At 42.0% G+C, this 20,010-nt stretch overlaps 1 protein-coding gene and 6 non-coding genes across 7 annotated transcripts in view; all 7 read left to right on the top strand.

The window, feature by feature from the left end:
• Positions 1-6,672: 6,672 nt before the first annotated feature.
• trnap-ugg (transfer RNA proline (anticodon UGG)) lies at positions 6,673-6,744 on the top strand. The gene has a single exon. It is a non-coding gene; the product is annotated as a tRNA-Pro (tRNA).
• A 924-nt stretch (positions 6,745-7,668) lies between these two features.
• Positions 7,669-7,740, top strand: trnap-cgg (transfer RNA proline (anticodon CGG)). Its single transcript has one exon. It is a non-coding gene; the product is annotated as a tRNA-Pro (tRNA).
• A 395-nt stretch (positions 7,741-8,135) lies between these two features.
• On the top strand, positions 8,136-8,207 carry trnap-agg (transfer RNA proline (anticodon AGG)). Its single transcript has one exon. It is a non-coding gene; the product is annotated as a tRNA-Pro (tRNA).
• A 947-nt stretch (positions 8,208-9,154) lies between these two features.
• On the top strand, positions 9,155-9,226 carry trnap-ugg (transfer RNA proline (anticodon UGG)). The gene has a single exon. It is a non-coding gene; the product is annotated as a tRNA-Pro (tRNA).
• A 573-nt stretch (positions 9,227-9,799) lies between these two features.
• On the top strand, positions 9,800-9,871 carry trnap-ugg (transfer RNA proline (anticodon UGG)). The gene has a single exon. It is a non-coding gene; the product is annotated as a tRNA-Pro (tRNA).
• Positions 9,872-10,444: 573 nt separating this feature from the next.
• On the top strand, positions 10,445-10,516 carry trnap-ugg (transfer RNA proline (anticodon UGG)). Its single transcript has one exon. It is a non-coding gene; the product is annotated as a tRNA-Pro (tRNA).
• Positions 10,517-18,218: 7,702 nt separating this feature from the next.
• Positions 18,219-20,010, top strand: part of pcsk2 (proprotein convertase subtilisin/kexin type 2) — a 30,446-nt gene continuing 28,654 nt past the window's right edge. Inside the window, exon 1 of the mRNA XM_067610281.1 lies at positions 18,219-18,985. Coding sequence (XP_067466382.1) covers positions 18,803-18,985 — 183 coding nt within the window. The 5' untranslated portion in view covers positions 18,219-18,802. The remainder of the gene's footprint in view (positions 18,986-20,010) is intronic.

Consider the following 20,010-nt stretch of genomic DNA (forward strand, 5'->3'; position numbering starts at 1 on the left):
ACGAACCAGGTTTGTTAAGCCTAATGGTCCTTGTATTGATTGGCTGGGGGATCCTTGCAAATCGCAGGGGCAGAATGAACAATGAGATTCTCATTGAGGATCTCTAAATGCATTTCAGCTTGTAGTTTTATTGACCCTCCTGGAACGGCCAATGTGGGGTTTATTTACACACTTTGCTCGCAGCCTGTTTTTACAATGGATTGATGGATCCGTAAAGGAGGTGTTAGACGGAAGTATTGCATATCATCCACTGCTCAGTTGACTAGTTATAATGAACTGAACATTTTTTAATAATATCTAATGTAGAGTGGTTATGGTTAGTAAAGTTGTGAGGGGAAAACAATTAAAGTACATGCAAATGACTTACCTTTACTCAATTAAATAAATGAGGCTACAATGAATAAATTAATCAGCACAGGACAGAACTGTTAATTAGCTGTGCTGACTTCAGAGTCAGTAGGCAGAATGGCAGGCTTATCGCTGAGCTGTTGTCAAGCCAATGCAGTTCCTGAGCCATAAAGAGACTGTGGCCATCACTAATCCCAGGCTGGATCAAACGATGCAGGTTCTCACATCTGCGTTAAGAGTCTGATGAAAGGTGTCAAACTCTGTGTTTCCGTGAGAGTCACTGCTGCAGCTTACGTGTGCACTGTTCACACACAAAGGACGTAATCAGAAAGAGCCTTTTCAGTTGAGGGATGTGGAAAAACACGCCTATTCACACGTGAAATGAACACACGTAAAAAAGATTGATTTTTACACAGCATTTCTCTGCATCCATTGTAACCTTTGTTCTCAGTAACTGATGCTTAAATGTCACATGGTCGTGTTAATGACTTTGTGTCTAGATTGCTGGAAATGTTAACTCTTCACCTTTTTCCCCAGAAAATCTCCTCTTTCATTCATTCCTTCCTGGCTCTTACTAAAGGATAATGTTGGAACTTTAAGCATTACTAAAATGCTAAAGCACGATATGTCCCTAATTGCTTGTGGCATAGCCATGTTTACCCTGTGCCCTGTGTGACCTATGAAAAATATCATGTTTGCTTTCTTAATGGACTATGCTCTATGGCTGCAAGTATATAGGGCAGTACTGGAAAGAGGCTTGGAAACCTCTGAGATACCATTACCATTAGCACTAATGTCCTGTTAAAATGGAAAGAGCATCAGGGCCCACACACTGAGACTGCTGTGCATGCTATTTATGCTGTTTGCGCAATACAGCCCCATTGTCATCATATCCTGCCAAGGTCACTTGGTCTGTGCCCTTCCTGTAGTCACAGGCACATTAGAAATTAGCCTCTTAGCAAAACAGGCACATTTCTACAGCTGATGTTCATCATTTTAATCTTCATTCTCAATTTTCCTAATGTCTATTTAGCTTTATTTTTTAGCTTTGTGGACATGATACTATCCTGTAGGCTCAACATTTAGATGTTTGACAAAATAAGAATCAAGAGTTAGCCAATGCACCAGAGAGTTCTAACGCTGTAACCTAAAAGAAACTGATAGAAAGGATGACCTCCCTTGCTAATGCTACTTTTCCCAGCAAGTCTTTTTTTTTGTGCATGTATGTCCAGACTGAGGACATGGAGCTCAACATGGTTTGTGACAGTGACTGTAGTTACATGGTGATTATTCCCTGTTGTGCCTCAAAGGTCAGGCTGTCTCGTCAGACTCTCTAAAAAGACATGCAATGTTAAACACTGCATCGTCAAACGTCACAGCCCGACTGAAGCTGATAATTGCTCAGACATCAGATTGGAGGTGGCTGACTTCGCTGACGACTTAATGAGCGTATGAAAGGAAATGGGAAAGTTGGCAGTGCTGTGAATAGCCAAGGACTAGGTCCAGCTCAGGAGGCTTGATTAGAAAACATTAACTTTGAGGTAATGTTTTCCACAGTGTCCAATCAAATTCATCAGCAGCAAATGTGTTTGAGGTGTTTGATTCTGGCATGTTGGGGGGCACTCGGCATGATACACTTGTAATGGCAATTAAACCACTGCAGTCATGACATCAACATATCTGAATACATGCTGGGCATGAACGCTTGCCTCAGAGATGAGAATGATGAATCCCCACGTTTAAAACTTACTGTAAAGTAAGCACCTGCTAATATAATTTAGCTTATTACTGTTGTGCTTTTGACAAATCATCCGATTATGTCACAGAGCAGGAGCTGCTGGCAAAACGGTTCTGCTCAGAATACGACTCAAACAATGTTTCTACCTAAAACTCAAGGTCAAAACACATTTTCTAAATTTCCAATATGACAATGCTACAGTGACAACAATCAAATTATTGCAGCTTGTTGCTATCATTGTTAGGACATGATTTATTAACAGCAAAGCAAGGACCCTTACAGTATAAAGAAAGGCAGATAGAGTGAGGTTCAGATATCCCATGATGATGAAATTTTCTTAAAGGATTATAAACTGGTGAGGTAAGTCGAGACAACAATTCTCAAAAGAATTATGTTACAGAATGTCAAACTTGGAATGTCACTTTAGATGCATTTTTTCATATATTGTTTTTCTCGCAAAAATGCTATTTCCTTCAAAGTCAAAGTGAGTTAGTGACAATTAATCAAATCAGAGGTTTTTTCATCCTCTCTCTCTCTCAATTGGATGTGATTCATCTCTGTTGTTAATTTGCATGTCCTTTTATTCCCTCCTAGGTGATGCATTCATTAGGCAGCACAGAATACTCACCTCAAAATAAGTAACACACAGAGGGAAATAATTATTGTGATTATGCATAATCTATGCTCGCACAGTTGTTTTTCTTTTCCAATTAAACTAAATTTATATTCGGAATATGCTTTGAATAACAAAGCAGGTGGTACCATTGCTCACACTGCACCTCCATCGCTGTTTGCAAGGAAAGCTGTGTGAGAACTGCACTGCTTCAGGCTGCGATGGTGGATTGTTTTTCCAGAGATCATTAATAATATATGAGAAACCCCCCGCCCCCCCTCATATTGATGCTGAACCTTGGCATGAACCCAGCAAGTTTATGTTTCATTTGTACTGGGATTTATAGAGGGAGCTGGGCAGATAGCAGAGATCACTGTTTTTCATCCCTGGAAAGGAAGACAATTTCATAGTTTATCTTTCCAGTTGGTGAATAAAACTTATCACAGCTTGTAAAACAACACATTATGATGGGTTTTAGGTTTATTCATGGCTTTTCAGAAAATAAAAGATTTAAAGATATAATGATGCCCATAAATCTATTATTCAAATAAAAAACACTAGTAATACACTGATGCCTGATGCCTTACTACCCTAGATCAATAATCCTGATAATAATCATATTTACTGCTAATTATTATTATTATTGACGTAGCTCGTAGTTTGTTCGTTAATATAAATAACACATAGGGCTTACTGATAAATTTTGATCTTTGGCATCTCTACTGTTTTGGTTCACTCTCACTGCTCTCATAGTGTCCTTTGTGGCAGCAGCAGGCAGCTCTGATAAACCCACTGTAAGCTACCTGCCCAGCACCAAATGGTGGATAGATAAAGTTAGCAACTAGCTGGTGAACATACTTGAGTGCCACTAAGGAGCAAGATATTTACTGTAGGAGTTAGTGAAGACCAAAAACAGAACTAAAACGAGAGTGAATATACTTAAATTCATCGGCTGGCCAGAACAAAAAGGTTGACTGTACCATGCACTCCGAAATGTCCCATAGGACCATTTTCTAATATTCTGCCTCTGTTGGTAGCTTTCCAAAACCGTTACAAATTCCTGTTAAAACATAATTATGTTTCACGGTGTTACAACGCTGTGGTTAAGGTCTGGTTAGATTTAGGCACAAAAACCACTTGGGCGGGGTTAAGGAAAGATCATGGTTTGGGTTAAAATGATGTGAAACGTGGTGTGGGTTAAAGTTACTACTTCCTTAAAGTTAGGCAACTTTTGTCGCCATGGCAACAGTAAACACCATGACAATCGTAGTTACGTTTTTTAAAAAACTGTCCCGACTAGAAACGTGACAAACACAGTTGGAGGCGGGAAGCGAACAGCAGTTTCCTGCATCCATCCACCCAACCAAATATGGAAATTTTTCACCTAATTCACATCATTTGAATTGCATCACTTCTCTGGGTCATAATTACTACAACTGCTAGATGGCGTCTGGCATTCAAACGTAACTAAAGGTCATTTTTGGCAACTAAATTTACCACCTATACTGTTGTTTTTCTTGGGAGTGCAGTCTGGGGCAGTCTGGGCCAGAAACATGACAACAAATGAATACTAATTTTGCTCCATATGCTAAAACATTCACCGTATTAACCTAAAGGGTAATAATGTGTCAGCGTTGTGTTTTAATCCCATGGTGTTCACACTTTGTTTCTGCTGCACCCAAGTATGGTGTCCCTAAGGACAAAGCACATACAAGAGTAAAAGCACAAACACAAATCCAGAAATGCAACACATACCAAAACATATACATTTGTTGCATTTCTGGATTTGGATCATTTAATTTCATTTAATTTTTGTGCTTTCACTTGTGTGTGCTTTGTCCTAAAACTTGGCAGGAGACCAGGATGTTTTATGTGAGAGCACTTACTGAAGCTTGATCGAGGAGAACAGAGTTACAGTACAAATGAAACACTGTGCAACTTACTACTTCCAAATAAGGTTATTCTTCACACATCTATGCCTCTATTGCTTATTGAACTATAAACAAGACACAGTGCTGATTAAAGTTAACTGAAGTCATGTAGTCTGTACACAAGTTACTTGCTATCCGTTCTAAGAGGAGACCAATCTGACTGTCTGCACAAAGCAAAGCATATCTCCATCTGACCTTGGTTACCATAGGTTACCATGTCTTGCCTTGTCAAGACAGCTGCTTACTCCAGCCAACCGCAGCAGACAGAGAGATGAACCACTCTGAAATAGACAGGTCATGACCCACTGCTCCCAGGATAGAAAATGACCAGAAAATGACGTGGGGAACACAAATATTTCACAGTACCCAAGAGGCCAAAAAGATCAATGACATATGACTATAAGCCTATTAGTTTGGATATTTTTTTGTGAACAATGTTTATTAGTTTTCCTTTATAAGTACAAAAGAAAAGTACAAAAAATGTTGCTCCACCTCCCACCCCACTTCTCCAGACCCTTCCCAATAACACAAAGACAAAACATTACACTAGCAATAACATATTACTAACAAAAGACGAATAGGTGACATCAACCCACACACAGAAAAACAAAAAACCGCAGCAACAGAGCAGTACCAAAACAAATACACAAGCAAAAATAAAAAATACATAAAAATTATTATTTTCTATAAATTAGAACTTTCAATGCCATTCTTGTCTCAAAGGTGATACTCGTCTATTTTTAAGAAACCATAAGATAATTGCCCTCTGTTAGGGTATCTCTAATGCTTGCATTTCTAAGGAATGTAATGAGAGGATTCTAGATGTGCTCAAACACATTTTGTCTGTCGTTATTTTCACTAATGCCATACATGATGCCATTTTGTTGATCTATTCTTTAATGCTTGGTCTATTTGTTTTCTTCCATATAAGAGCAATGAGTCGTTTGGCTTGCAACCCATACATGCCTGTAAGTGTATATTTAATTTTGAGAGGTACCAGTTCAAAATGTAAATCTGAGCTAAAGACGACCCTAGAGGACAGGAATCTGACTGCTTCTTGTGGATTGTCTGTTTAATTTTGCGAGTGTGAAGCTTTGAGGAACAGCTGGGAGCCACAACATACTAAGAAGGAGGAGAGAATCAAACTGCTGCACCTACATGGTGAAGGTCCCACATGAAACATTTCGGTGGTATACTGTGTCCATAAATACTGGAGGAGACTTCAGTAGATGCCGCTATGACTTGACCGGGAAAGTGAAGACAAATGGATGTATGGATCCATCCATTGGACCATTTCTTAATAATAATTCCAAAAAAGAGTTGAGAGTGGAACTGCTGCACCTACATGTTGAAGGTAACAGTTGAGTCAGTTGGGAGGTATGCTGGGCACGTCCTCTTGGGAAGGAGACTTCGGTAGACACCAGGATCATACTTAAAAGTGCTGCATATCCACTCTGTCCTTGAAATGCCTCGCCATCCCCTACGAAGAGCAGGAAGAGGAGGCAGGGGAAGAGAGCATCTAGGCATTTTTGCTGAGCATGCAACTGCTGCAACCTGACCTGGGGGGTGAAGACAAATAGACGGATAGATGGATCCAATGGCGGTTGCTGGGAAAAAAGGTATACTGTGTAAATTTCACCCAGCTCCAATCGCATGGTTAAGGCTTTTCACGGCTCGTTGGTCTAGGGGTATGATTCTTGCTTAGGGTGCAGGAAGTCCCGGGTTCAAATCCCGGACAAGCCCTGAGGTTTGGGAATCTGACTGCTCCTTGTGGGTTGTCTGCTTAATTTTGCAAATTGTAACTTTTAGGAACAGTTGGGAGGCCACGACATACTAAGGAGGTGAAAGTCAAACTGCTGCACCTACATGTTGAAGTTCCCAGTTGAAACTTTTGGAAGGCAGTCAGCAGATGCCGCTGCGACTTGACCGGGAAAGTGAAGACAAATGGATGTATGGATGGATGGATCCAACAGTGGTTGGTGGGAAAAAAGTACACTGGGCCAAAGTCTCCCAGCTGCAATCGCATAGGTCAGGTTTGTCATGGCTTGTTGGTCTAGGGGTATGATTCTCGCTTTGGGTGCGAGAGGTCCCGGGTTCAAATCCCGGACGAGCCCAAAAGGGTTATCTGTAGTTTATCTGGCTAGTTTACCAGGTTTGGAGTGACAGTGCTGCATACTCTGCTGCTCAGCATATTCGCTTCACTCTGTTCTCGAAAGTGACCCCTAAGAAGCGCCTGAGGCTGATGCAGGGGAAGAGACCATGTAGGCTTTTTTGCTGAGCATGCAATCGCTGCAACCTGACCTGGTAAGTGAAGAGAGATGGATGGATGGATCCAACAGTGGTTGCTGAGAAATAGTACACAATGTAAATTTCACCCAGCTGCACTCACATGGTTCAAGTTTTCTTTGGCTGGTCTAGGGGTGTGATTCTCAAGTTAGATGCGAGAGTTCAAATCCCAGATGAGCCCACGTCCAATGCGAGTTGCTGTAGATTTTGAATCATTTGGTGCATTTGTTGTGTGTGCGCTGACAAATATCTGCACAGTGCCATGGGTTCATTGTCTTTGTAAAACCAGTGGTTTAACTGTTATGCTGATGAGATTTGATGCATTCAAAATCACCCAAATTTAGGTTTACAAACTTGGCAACCTCTGTAGGATGGGTCATTCACTGTTTAACCAGTTTTAATACTGGTCATTCATTGTCAAAGGGATGTGAACACTGTGAGTGTGTGAAGAGGTTTCTGAATCCTGTGGTCCAAGATCGAGTCTCCGCGGAACCTTTTGTGCAGTGTGTGCTATTGACCAACAAAGATCAATCACTGCACTTGGACAAAGTAAGAAGAAGGGGCTGAATGAAGCCTACATAAAGGCTGCCACATTTTTTCTGATTTCCAGACAATTATCACAAAGCTGAATTCAACAGTGAAGGCATGGAAAGAGTCAAAGAAAAGCTTGCATGTCGAAGATTCCTTTCAAGTCAGTCACAGGCCTGAACAGCAGTCAATGCAGGGGAAATCCCAGACGGAGTGTGCTTAGGGGCTCGTTGGTCTAGGGGTATGATTCTCGCTTCGGGTGTGAGAGGTCCCGGGTTCAAATCCCGGACGAGCCCAAAAGGGAGGAATGTGGGTTAACTGGCTAGTTTTCCAAGTTTGGAAATGTTGGGAAATGTTGGGAAGCTAGGACATCCTAAGAAGGAGTTGCTGCACCTACATGTTGAAGGTAACAGTTGAGTCAGTTGGGAGGTATGCTGGGCACGTCCCCTTGGGAGGAGACTTCAGTAGACGCCAGGAGCATACTGAAAGTGCTGCATATTCACTCTGTCCTTAAAATGCCTTGTCATCCCCTAAGAACAGGAGGAGGAGGACGCATTTTTGAGCATGAAACCACTGCAACCTGACCTGGGAAGCGGAGACAAATGGATGGATCCAATGGTGGCTGCTGGTAAAAAAAAAAGGTACACTGTGTATTTCACCCAGCTCCAATCGCATGGTTAAGGCTTTTCATGGCTCGTTGGTCTAGGGGTATGATTCTTGCTTAGGGTGCAAGAGGTCCCGGGTTCAAATCCCGGACGAGCCCTGAGGTTTGGGAATCCGACTGCTCCTTGTGGGTTGTCTGCTTAATTTTGCAAATTGTAACTTTTAGGAACAGTAGGGAGGCCACTAAATACTAAGAAGGAGGTGAAAGTCAAACTGCTGCACCTACATGTTGAAGTTCCCAGTTGAAACTTTTGGAAGGCAGTCAGCAGATGCCGCTGCGACTTGACCGGGAAAGTGAAGACAAATGGATGTACGGATGGATGGATCCAACAGTGGTTGGTGGGAAAAAGGTACACCGGGCCAAAGTCTCCCAGCTGCAATCGCATAGGTCATGTTTGTCATGGCTTGTTGGTCTAGGGGTATGATTCTAGCTTTAGGTGTGAGAGGTCCTGGGTTCAAATCCCGGACGAGCCCAAAAGGACATCCTAAGAAGGAGTTGAGAGTGGAACTGCTGCACCTACATGTTGAAGGTGTTAGTTGGCAGGTATGCTGGGCATGTCCTCATGACCTGAGAAGTGGAGACAAATAGATAGATGGATCCAACGGCAGCTGCTGGGGAAAAAAGGTACACTGTAAATTTCACCCAGCTCCAATCGCAGGTTTAAGGCTTTTAGGGTTCATAGGTCTAGGGGTATGATTCTTGGTTAGGGTGCGAGAGGTCCTGGGTTTAAATCCCGGATGAGCCCTGAGGTTTGGGAATCCGACTGCTCCTTGTGGTTTTCTGCTTAATTTCGCAAATTGTAACTTTTAGGAACAGTTGGGAGGCCACTACATACTAAGAAGGAGGTGAAAGTCAAACTGCTGCACCTACATGTTGAAGTTCCCAGTTGAAACTTTTGGAAGGCAGTCAGTAGATGCCGCTGCGACTTGACCGGGAAAGTGAAGACAAATGGATGTATGGATGGATGGATCCAACAGTGGTTGGTGGGAAAAAGGTACACCGGGCCAAAGTCTCCCAGCTGCAATCGCACAGGTCGTGTTTGTCATGGCTCGTTGGTCTAGGGGTATGATTCTCGCTTTGGGTGCGAGAGGTCCCGGGTTCAAATCCCGGACGAGCCCAAAAGGACATCCTAAGAAGTAGTTGAGAGTGGATCTGCTGCACCTACATGTTGAAGGTGTTAGTTGGGAGGTATGCTGGGCATGTCCTCATGACCTGGGAAGTGGAGACAAATAGATAGATGGATCCAACGGCGGCTGCTGGGAAAAAAGGTACACTATAAATTTCACCCAGCTCCAATTGCATGGTTAAGGCTTTTAGGGTTCATAGGTCTAGGGGTATGATTCTTGGTTAGGGTGCGAGAGGTCCTGGGTTTAAATCCCGGATGAGCCCTGAGGTTTGGGAATCCGACTGCTCCTTATGGGTTGTCTGCTTAATTTCGCAAATTGTAACTTTTAGGAACAGTTGGGAGGCCACTACATACTAAGAAGGAGGTGAAAGTCAAACTGCTGCACCTACATGTTGAAGTTCCCAGTTGAAACTTTTGGAAGGCAGTCAGTAGATGCTGCTGCGACTTGACCGGGAAAGTGAAGACAAATGGATGTATGGATGGATGGATCCAACAGTGGTTGGTGGGAAAAAGGTACACCGGGCCAAAGTCTCCCAGCTGCAATCGCACAGGTAGTGTTTGTCATGGCTCGTTGGTCTAGGGGTATGATTCTCGCTTTGGGTGCGAGAGGTCCCGGGTTCAAATCCCGGACGAGCCCAAAAGGACATCCTAAGAAGTAGTTGAGAGTGGATCTGCTGCACCTACATGTTGAAGGTGTTAGTTGGGAGGTATGCTGGGCATGTCCTCATGACCTGGGAAGTGGAGACAAATAGATAGATGGATCCAACGGCGGCTGCTGGGAAAAAAGGTACACTATAAATTTCACCCAGCTCCAATTGCATGGTTAAGGCTTTTAGGGTTCATAGGTCTAGGGGTATGATTCTTGGTTAGGGTGCGAGAGGTCCTGGGTTTAAATCCCGGATGAGCCCTGAGGTTTGGGAATCCGACTGCTCCTTATGGGTTGTCTGCTTAATTTCGCAAATTGTAACTTTTAGGAACAGTTGGGAGGCCACTACATACTAAGAAGGAGGTGAAAGTCAAACTGCTGCACCTACATGTTGAAGTTCCCAGTTGAAACTTTTGGAAGGCAGTCAGTAGATGCCGCTGCGACTTGACCGGGAAAGTGAAGACAAATGGATGTATGGATGTACGGATCCAACAGTGGTTGGTGGGAAAAAGGTACACTGGGCCAAAGTCTCCCAGCTGCAATCGCATAGCTTGTGTTTGTCATGGCTCGTTGGTCTAGGGGTATGATTCTCGCTTTGGGTGCGAGAGGTCCCGGGTTCAAATCTCGGACGAGCCCAAAGAGTCAAAGAAAAGCCTGTATGTCGAAGATTCCGTTCAAGTCAGTCACAGACTTGAACAGCAGTCAATGCAGGGGAAATCCCACATAGTGTGTTTTCAGTGGCTCGTGGGTCTAGAGGTATGATTCTCACTTTGGGTGCAAGAGGTCTTGGCTTCTAATCCTGATAAGCACTGGGGTTCAGAAATTTGACCCAGCTGCAATCACATGGATAATGCTTTCTGAGCTCATTTGTCTAGGGGTATGATTCTCACTTTACTTCTTTCTAAAAATCCATTATTTTCCTGTGTTCCCGGATACAATGATACATGTCTCTTTACATTCATTGCACTCAGTACATGTGTCTTGTATATAGTTGATAGATAAAGCTGTGCAATTGCAAGTATTTAAAGAACCATTTTCTTGGTAGGTCAAAATTTTGTTATCTCCCAAAATGACATGAACTTGCCCTCTTTGTATAGATAGCCAATTTTCATCAGTCCCCTCTCTGCCCACATATCGAACCCCCCACCCCCTCCTCCAGGTTTAAATCCAGATCGGGCTGAAATATGATAAAGGCTGGGAAATTTTCAAATATTTTTGGATGTCATACCACACTTTTATTATATTCAGTATAAAAGGGTTATTTGATGCTTTCGTCAAAGCTTTCACCTTGGATGAGTACATATGAAGATGCAATGGTAGGTTGCATCTGTATAGGTTATGCTACCCTTGGGGGTCTGTTATTCCAATATATATATATATATATATATATGTGTGTGTGTCAGGTATCTTAGCTGTTCCTAGGACTGCGCTCTTCTGGACAGAGACCTCAGATGTTGTACCCGGAATCTGCTGGAGCCACTCTCCCAGTTTGTGGGTCACAGCCCCCAGTGCTCCAATTACCACTGGCACCACTGTTGCCTTTACTCCCCACATCCTTTCTAGCTCCTCTTTCAGCCTTGGTATTTTTCGATCTTCTCGTGTTCCTTCTTCTTGATGTTGCTGTCGCTTGGGATTGCTTTGTCTATCACCACTGCCTTCTTCTGTTGTTTGTCGATCAACACAATGTCCGGTTGGTTAGCCATCACCAGCTTGTTAGTCTGGATCTGGAAGTCCCACAGGATCTTGGTTGGTCATTCTCAACCACCTTAGGAGGTGTCTTCCATTGTGACCTTAGGACATCCAACCCATACTCAGTGCAGATGTTCCTGTACACTATGCCAGCCACTTGGTTATGGCGTTCCATGTACGCTGTTTCTGCCTTCATCTTACACCCTGCTATTATGTGCTGAACTGTCTCAGGAGCATCTTTGCACAGCCTGCACCTGGGGTCCTGTCTGGTGTGGTAGATCCCTGCCTCTATTGATCTTGTACTGAGTGCCTGTTTTTGTGCTGCCATGATTAGTGCTTCTGTTCTGTCCTTCAGTCCAGCCTTTTCCAGCCACTGGTAGGATTTCTTGATATCAGCCACTTCTTCTATCTGTCGGTGGTACATGCTGTGTAGGGGCTTGTCCCTCCATGATGGGTCCTCCTCCTCCTCTGCGGTTTTAGAAGGTTTATTTTGCTAATTAAGGAAATGGGTAATGTTGTCCATCATTCTAGCAGCTTAAACACTCCAAAATGGGGTTGTAGTTGATCGAGACAATGTTTTCTATTTCAGTTGTTATCTTTATACCCAGGTATGTGAAATTGTCAGATGTTTTAAACTTGCATGCATACTGATTAGACTTTTCCCTCTCTTTTCCATTAAGTAGCATGATGGATGATTTACTGTTGTTTACCTAATATCCTGATATCTTCCCAAATGTTTCAATAATGTTTAGTAGTGACGGAATGGATGTATTTAAATACGTTTGGATATTTTTACTGTATCAGACTGCTGAAGAATTTCATATGTTAGCATTGGCTGAATCATTGATAATGTTTTTACATTTGGTGTGTTTTGTGGGTTTTTGCCTTAATCACATCAAAATGTTTATGTCAAGTTGGAACAATGAATTCTACTTGTTCACTTCATGAATAGACTAAAAGACTATGAAGTACAGCAGCCTACTTTAAGATTGATATTGCACTCAAGGTTGGCTCAAGTCTAAGCAGAGGCACAGTCAGGAATACCAATATTAGACAGTCCATATTAGGCAGCACCCTGCAGAGAGAAAAATCAAAACATCACAGCAGTGTAGTACTGGACCTCACACATGAAAGCTGTGTGTTGTGGTAACGTGAATTACCTGATTCCCACAGAACAGGATGTAAACAGCATTTACATGGCAGCATGACTTTTGAGGAGGAACAGACAGAAGTGAGAGGAAATGTTAAATGATATACTGATTTCCAGAAGGAAAAAGAAAGAGGGCAGAGCGATATTAAAGGGGGGGGGGGGGGGGGGGGGGGTTGGTAGGAGGAGAGTGATGAGTTCATTTTAATCTTCCTCTGTGCTGAGTTGTGTGGTCCATGACAAATCGTAGTCGGTGATTCCACCTGAGTTGGCCTTGCTGTCTGCCATGCCTCACAGCACATCAAGCCCAACATAACCTTGCATTGTCCCTATGCTTCCTGCTATCTGCTTCTCCAGCTGGGCTGATGGAAGTAATAGATCTGTACAACACAGTGTTACAGTCCAATCTGCTTGTAGGATAGCCGCAATTCAATCCTGCTTCCTTTGTGACTTACTCTGCCAACTTCTTTTACATATATGCTCAGAATATGAAAACCAGAGACCTTTCATCAGAGCCTGTGTGCACAGAGTAATAAATTTGTGTCCATTTTTTCACAGAAGTGGTATTGATTAAAACCTGATTTCCACAACTGCTTCATATGACTGAACCAAGAATCATGTAATGTCTACAACACCACAGTTAAAGCCAAATTGAATGATCTAAAGCAAGAGACGCTGTGGTAATGATATGTCATCACTTGTCAACCCTTTGCCATTATGAAGACCAGTGTTGTCTGTGGGTTTTGATATCCGTCTACCTTTGAAGGCCAGCGTCTTATCTCACAGAACCAGAGGCAGGCAGTAGCTTCCTATGATATAGAGAGGGTGGAGCAGAGAGCCACAGAGGAAGAGACGGAGTGAGAGAGTGAATGAAACCATCAGAAGTTTAGCTCCCGACACTATCCGCACTGCAATCAATTCAGATATAGTACCCACAATCCCTCACTCACTCAGAGACATCCTGTCCCACATCACCAGCTGGCACTGATGGAGCAATAGAGTATAGAGCTGCTTCTGAAATGACAGCTTAACTACAGAGAGGGATAAGAAAAGCCTTTTGTCTTTTTATCTCACCCTCTCTCTGTGCTGCTCTTAATTTCTGTGACACTAATAGGGGGAAACAGTAACATCTTAACAGGCTCTCGGTTCCATTTGCAGGTTTTTTCTTGAGGTTTCCCAAGTAAGTTTGCGCTAACTTCTTCTCTCTGTGAATGATTGTGTTGTTAATTCAGCATCTAAATGAGAGCACAAGAATAGAATCTTGTTTTAATCATGAACTATTCAGAAACTCTGCATATCAAATGCACAAAAAAGAGTGCTTTGTTTTAAACTTGTCAGACATTTGTGGATTGATTTGATTTAGCATTGAAAACACACTACAGAGGAGTGAAAGATCAGTGCTCTTGTGTCTGAGAGCAAGTGAACGATTCCAGTCTGGTTGAAAGGTTGGTGGTAGAGGCTGCCGAGGCTTTGTCATGGTTTTGAGATCTGTGTGTTTTGGTGTGTGCATAGTTGAATATCTGCTGAGTATCAGCTTGTAGCTGCCGGTCTAATATCTGCTGCTCTCACTGAAACTCATAGCAGAAACACTGACAGACAGCCTGCATTCACTCCAGCCTCAGGCGAGTATAAAAAATTAAATATCCATGTTTTTCAGCTCCTCCTCCAACCCTACTGCAGATACACATTGGTACATTTTAACAATTCAATTTCAGTCAGCCAACCCATGTAGAGTAGATTATTATTTAAATGTAGAATATGTATAGCATTAATGTTTGGCATCTAGGTTCTGACCTCATCGCTCCCCATAAAGAACATTGATCTCGCACAGTGGGGAACGGGGAATGATGTTACTAACTTTCCCCCTAGGGGAAGACAAACTCAGAGCCTTCAAGTGGATGCTGGGGTAGAGGTGGGGCTTTTGAAAAGCTATATGAATGGCAGCGGCTATAGCAGCCTTAGCAGCAAACAAGCATGCGAGTGGTGTTGCAGCAGGCATGCAGCAAAACTGAGAGCAGAGAACTGATGACTTAAGTACATTTGATCATTAAATAAAATAAAAATGGATGGATAAGAAGCTACAGCTTAGGGAATTTCTAAAAAGTATGATTCAAATGAATGTTTTTTTTAAGCATGACCTAAATTATGTTTCTTCAGAAACGTTACTAGCTGTAATTCTCTACAAAGGTCATGAGATATCATTGACAGTTTTTGACACAGGTGAGAATTATTTTTTCTGTTTCCAAGATCAAGAATTAACCTTCCAGCTTCAGTCTTTATTCATGTTTGAATAATGGATTCAGTGAATCAACTTTTTTCTGAAATAAACAGTGCAAAGCATGAAGGCAAGGCAAGTTTATTTATATAGCACATTTCAGCAACAAGGCAATTCAAGTGCTTTACATAAAACATTAAAAGCATTGATACAAAGTGCAAAAGAAACACACCATAAAAGGACATTTAAATACAATCAAAAACAGTCATTGAAGAGCTAAGAGAATGGAAAACAAAAATAAGCTAAATTGGATTAGGCAAGTATAAGATACAAGCATAAAAGTGCAGTGTAAGAAATGAATAATTATTTTATTTAACCAAAGACAGCCACAAACAGAAAAATCTTCAGCCTTGATTTAAAAGAACTGAGAGTTGCAGCAGACCTGCAGTTTTCTGGCAGTTTGTTCCAGATATGTGGTGCATAAAAACTGAACGCTGCCTCTCCACGTTTAGTTTTGACTCTGGGAACAGAAAGCAGACCTGTCCCAGATGACCTGAGAGGTCTGGATGGTCCATAACATAGCAGCAGATCAAAAATGTATTTTGGCCCTAAACTATTCAGTGCTTCATAAACCAACAGCAGTATTTTGAAGTCAATTCTGATAGACAAGAAGCCAGTGTAAAGATCTGAGAACAGGAGTGATATGATCCGCTTTTTTAGTCTTTGTGAGAACTCGAGCAGCAGCGTTCTGAATCAGCTGCAGCTGTCTGATCGATTTTTTAGGGAGACCTGTAGAGACACGGTTACAGTAGTCGAGTCTACTGAAGATAAATGCATGAAGATTACTGTAGTATCAATTCTGCTATCCCTCTTGCTCTTTACGTACATTAATGGCTGTGTTTGCCTCTTGTGCATCAGTCCAGAGTCAGCTGATTAAAAGCTTTAATCATTATGTGTCATTTGAACAACAGCCACAACAATTACACTTACACTACATATCACTGGAGAGATGTTGATCAAGTAATATGTTCACCTAATAAACACATCAGTAGTACTACTCTATATTTGGTTTGGCTAGTATTATGTCTTGTCCTAGATATATTTATGTGAAATGTAAACCAAGTCAAGAAGATCAGCGAAACATTAAAAAATCTTAAAGAAAAAATTACAAATTTAACCCTTCTGTATTATTGACATTAGTGTTGACACTTTGTTTGGGGTCCCACAGACCCTACTACTGTTTGTATATATATATCCATATCAATATGTTATCCTACATAGTTACATTACTTATGTTTTGTGTGAATTAGACTCAGAGAACTGTTAAAAATTAATTTATTAAATTAAAACTCAGCAACAGCAATACAAATATGTGGGATTTAAGAAGGGTTATTCTGCATGACAAACACTGTCAACACTAATTACAGATAAAGAACAGATGAAAATCCATTCATCTTTGTTTACAGCTTAGGAGCCCAAACACTTCTGAAAAAGTCACTTCAACATTATATTTAGAAGCTATTCTCATGATTTTTTTAAATATTTGTAATGTTAAGTCCTCAGGACTCTAAACAGAACATTAGGGTTAGAGACCCCAGCTTACTGTCTTATACTTGTGTAAGTATAATAATAAGAGTATAAGCAACTTGATTGTATGCTGCACACTTGAATGACATGATTTTCACCATGTCAAATTGAATGCGTTCCCTTCTGTAAAAATTACCTGCCCAGAGTAGAGGCACGATCATCTTTGAGTGGGAGATGAAGCAGCTTTAAAGGCACACAGACACCCACTCCTCTTACAACATAAACTATTAGTGATTTGTCAGAAAATGCCCTCACTGTCAATACAAGCAGAAGATGCTGTAGTTTCCCCTCACAGATCTTTCAGACACACTGATGATGAAGAGGATCTAATACCTATGAATAAGCAGTCAAAACAGGAGTGAGGATCAGTCCTGAGGGCCCAGCAGTGAAGACCGTTGAACTGATAGAGAAGGGAAGGATTCTGGTTTGCCCAAGCTAAATAAATAATCTCTGGGCTGCAGCATGGCAGGAGTGTGGGAGGAGGTCTGCAGGGAGCATGGAAACAGTGATTAGTAAAGCGGATCCACTTATAGAAAATCCACCTTCATTATTTCTCCCCGACTTCTGATCCACGTGTTCTGTTGCTCCCATACCGCCTTTCAAATAACATTATGTAATAATGAACATTGCACGTGACAACTGCAATTATGGTGACAGATTAGTATCTTTTAAGCAGGACGCATACTGATTTAACAGAGATGATCACTTCTTATTCCCTCCATGCACATTTTATCTCACTTTTTACAGAATAAGTGAAATAATTATCCACAAAGACTGCAGAGCACAAAAACTAATCATTTCTCGTCAGTGAATTCACAGTTTGAACTGGTTTTAGTATTATGGTCTACGATTTATCATTCATGAATAGTGAACACTTCTAATAATCAGATATGGGTATTAGTGAGATGACTGTCTTTCTAAATCTTGTCTTTGTTGTTCATGGTTTTAGCCCATAATGTTGAGATAGTCAGATACCTAAAACATATAAGCACTTTATAGTTAATAAGAGTTTATGAGCAATGACAGCAGATCTTACAGCTATGTTATTCAAGATCAGGAAAACTGAGAAAAACCATGCTGCACTCAGTCACCTCATGTGCAAGACCACATACAGAATTCTGTTAATTGGAGAGCCTGCTGATTCTGAAATGGGCTACTGAATGGAAAGAGCTCAAGCAGGGCGCATCTTTATTTAAGTCACGGCAATGACCTGACGCATCAGGTGACCACTATCAAGTCCTTATGGCTGCACTGAAAGGACCACAGTTCTAATAATTGCCAGCTGTGCAGCAGCAAGCACACCGAGTCCTTTTCTCTGAACATTGTCTGTATGAGGGAAATCAGTGGTATCACACTCACAGGAACCAATTTCTTCCTCTTGCTCTCTACTTTCTCACATATGCACCTCACTGTTACATCAGTCGACAGCAGTGGCAAATCCCATTCATGTGCCGTATAGAAGCAGGGAAGCAGGTCTTTTTAATTAGCAGTCATTTTGCAGGGTTCCTTCCTAACAACCAGCTGTGCACATCTAAATGACCAATTATAGTTTAAAGGGACTGTTCTTAGATTCCACTACACAAAGAGGATCAGGCTGGTCATACTAGAGGTATGTCAAACCTTTAAAACGAGAGCAATGGGCTGGGTGGTATATTGTAGAATAGTGCTATATAAATATAGACGACCTACAGGAATCCTATAGAAATATTAAAGAGATATTCCTACAAAAAGGTCACAATGATCTATTTATAGTCCTTGCTTTAGTGTTTTTCAATGTGATGAGGCTAGCATCAGATACTAATCAATAAAAATCCTATCAACTCTGAGGGTTATGGGGGGAACTCTCCAAGGTGCTGAAAAGTGTCCCCTGCTCATCCGTGGGGAGGAAACAACGGGGCACACCCGCCGGAGCCCATTGGTACAACGTCACGCGCAGAAACTACCCGAGCTTGGAAGGTAAATGAATTACAGATGAGAGGAGGAGGAGGAGGAGGCGAGATAGAAAGCTGAGGATGCAGGTTTGGTCCACAACACACAACCTCCCCATTCGAACCACAGCAGCAGCGGCTACAGCTCGGTGAAATACAACTTCCAGTGGTCTCATCAGCTGACGACGAGGAGATGCGTCCGCAAAAGCTTTGATTCGACCCCCCTTTCCTTCTCCTCGTCCTCTTCCTCCTCCTCCTCCTCTTCCTCCTCCTCCCATCTCTAGCGAGGAGCATCCCGCACTCTGATTTCACTCCGACGGGCAGGCAGACAGGCGGATTGACACAAGCCAGACACGATGCGCGGATCTCCCCGACATGGGACAGCCATGGGATTTATAGTGCTGCTGAACGCGCTGCTGCTTGCGACGCAGGCTGCAGAAAGTGTCTTAACGGACCATCTTCTGGTTCAGTTGCATGAGGACGCACAGGATGAGGCGCACCAACTTGCAACACAACATGGGTTCCAGAGTGCCCGAAAGGTAGGGATGCTCGGAAAAAAATTATTATGCATTTCTGGCACTATAAGCTAAGCTATTTTTGTCTGCAAGGAACCAAAGATTTTAAAATGATTTATTATAACAAATAAAATTGAGATTAACTACTAAAGAAAATACGCCTGTTTGGAAACGTTTCACACTACCAGATTAAGCAAGTCAAACATACTGTATTTAGCATCACAAGGAGTCCAGCAGAGAGGCTACTGAGAGGCTTCCCAAGGTTTTCTTTTGATTTGACCTCGTTGGACTTTTGCTTAATGTGATGACGTCATTCCCACTAAAATGAAGGCCCTGGTTAGTAGGTTGCCCGTTGGCCCATGGCCCTTGAGGAGTCAAATCTGTCCTGGTCAAAATGTATTATAGATCTGAAAACACATCCAATTTCAGTGTGCTGTAAAGGAAAATACACTCCTGTGAAAAAGCACAATCCATGACATCAGCAGGGGTTTCACTCTCAACATGAAGTTGTGATGTGATTTCATACTCGGGTATTTGATAGATTTCATCTTTGAATGTTTAGTTGATGAATTCCATCAAAGAGTGAAAGTAATATTTCTTATTGAAATTTATAAAAACATTGATGATTATGTAAAAACACACATCTTTATCTCTCACACACACAACATCTACACATAGTGTATTCACTTTACAGACTGAGACAAACATGGCCTTCCTATGGTGTTTTACTCACCTGGGACAAATACATCTTATTAAATAGCTTGACAAATGCACCACACATCACAACATGTCAAAAGACGTAACGAGCCATTTATGGCAGAGCAATGGAAATAATTTCCTGACAGTGTGTGTGCCTTGTCACATGTCAAAATAAATGTGTGGGTGAAATTGGCTGCAGCCTTAGCCAGTGAGGCGTAGCAGTGAGCAGAGAGGTGTCTGCGCTGCTCTGAATGAGGATTTTTTTTCTTTTTTTTTTTTTTTTACCTCTGATTGCTAGTTCCTTTTCTTGTAGGCACTAGATCACCCCTCCACCCCCTCCCCCCATCTAC

This window comes from Thunnus thynnus, chromosome 14, assembly GCF_963924715.1.
Source record: "Thunnus thynnus chromosome 14, fThuThy2.1, whole genome shotgun sequence".
Lineage (NCBI taxonomy): Eukaryota > Metazoa > Chordata > Actinopteri > Scombriformes > Scombridae > Thunnus > Thunnus thynnus.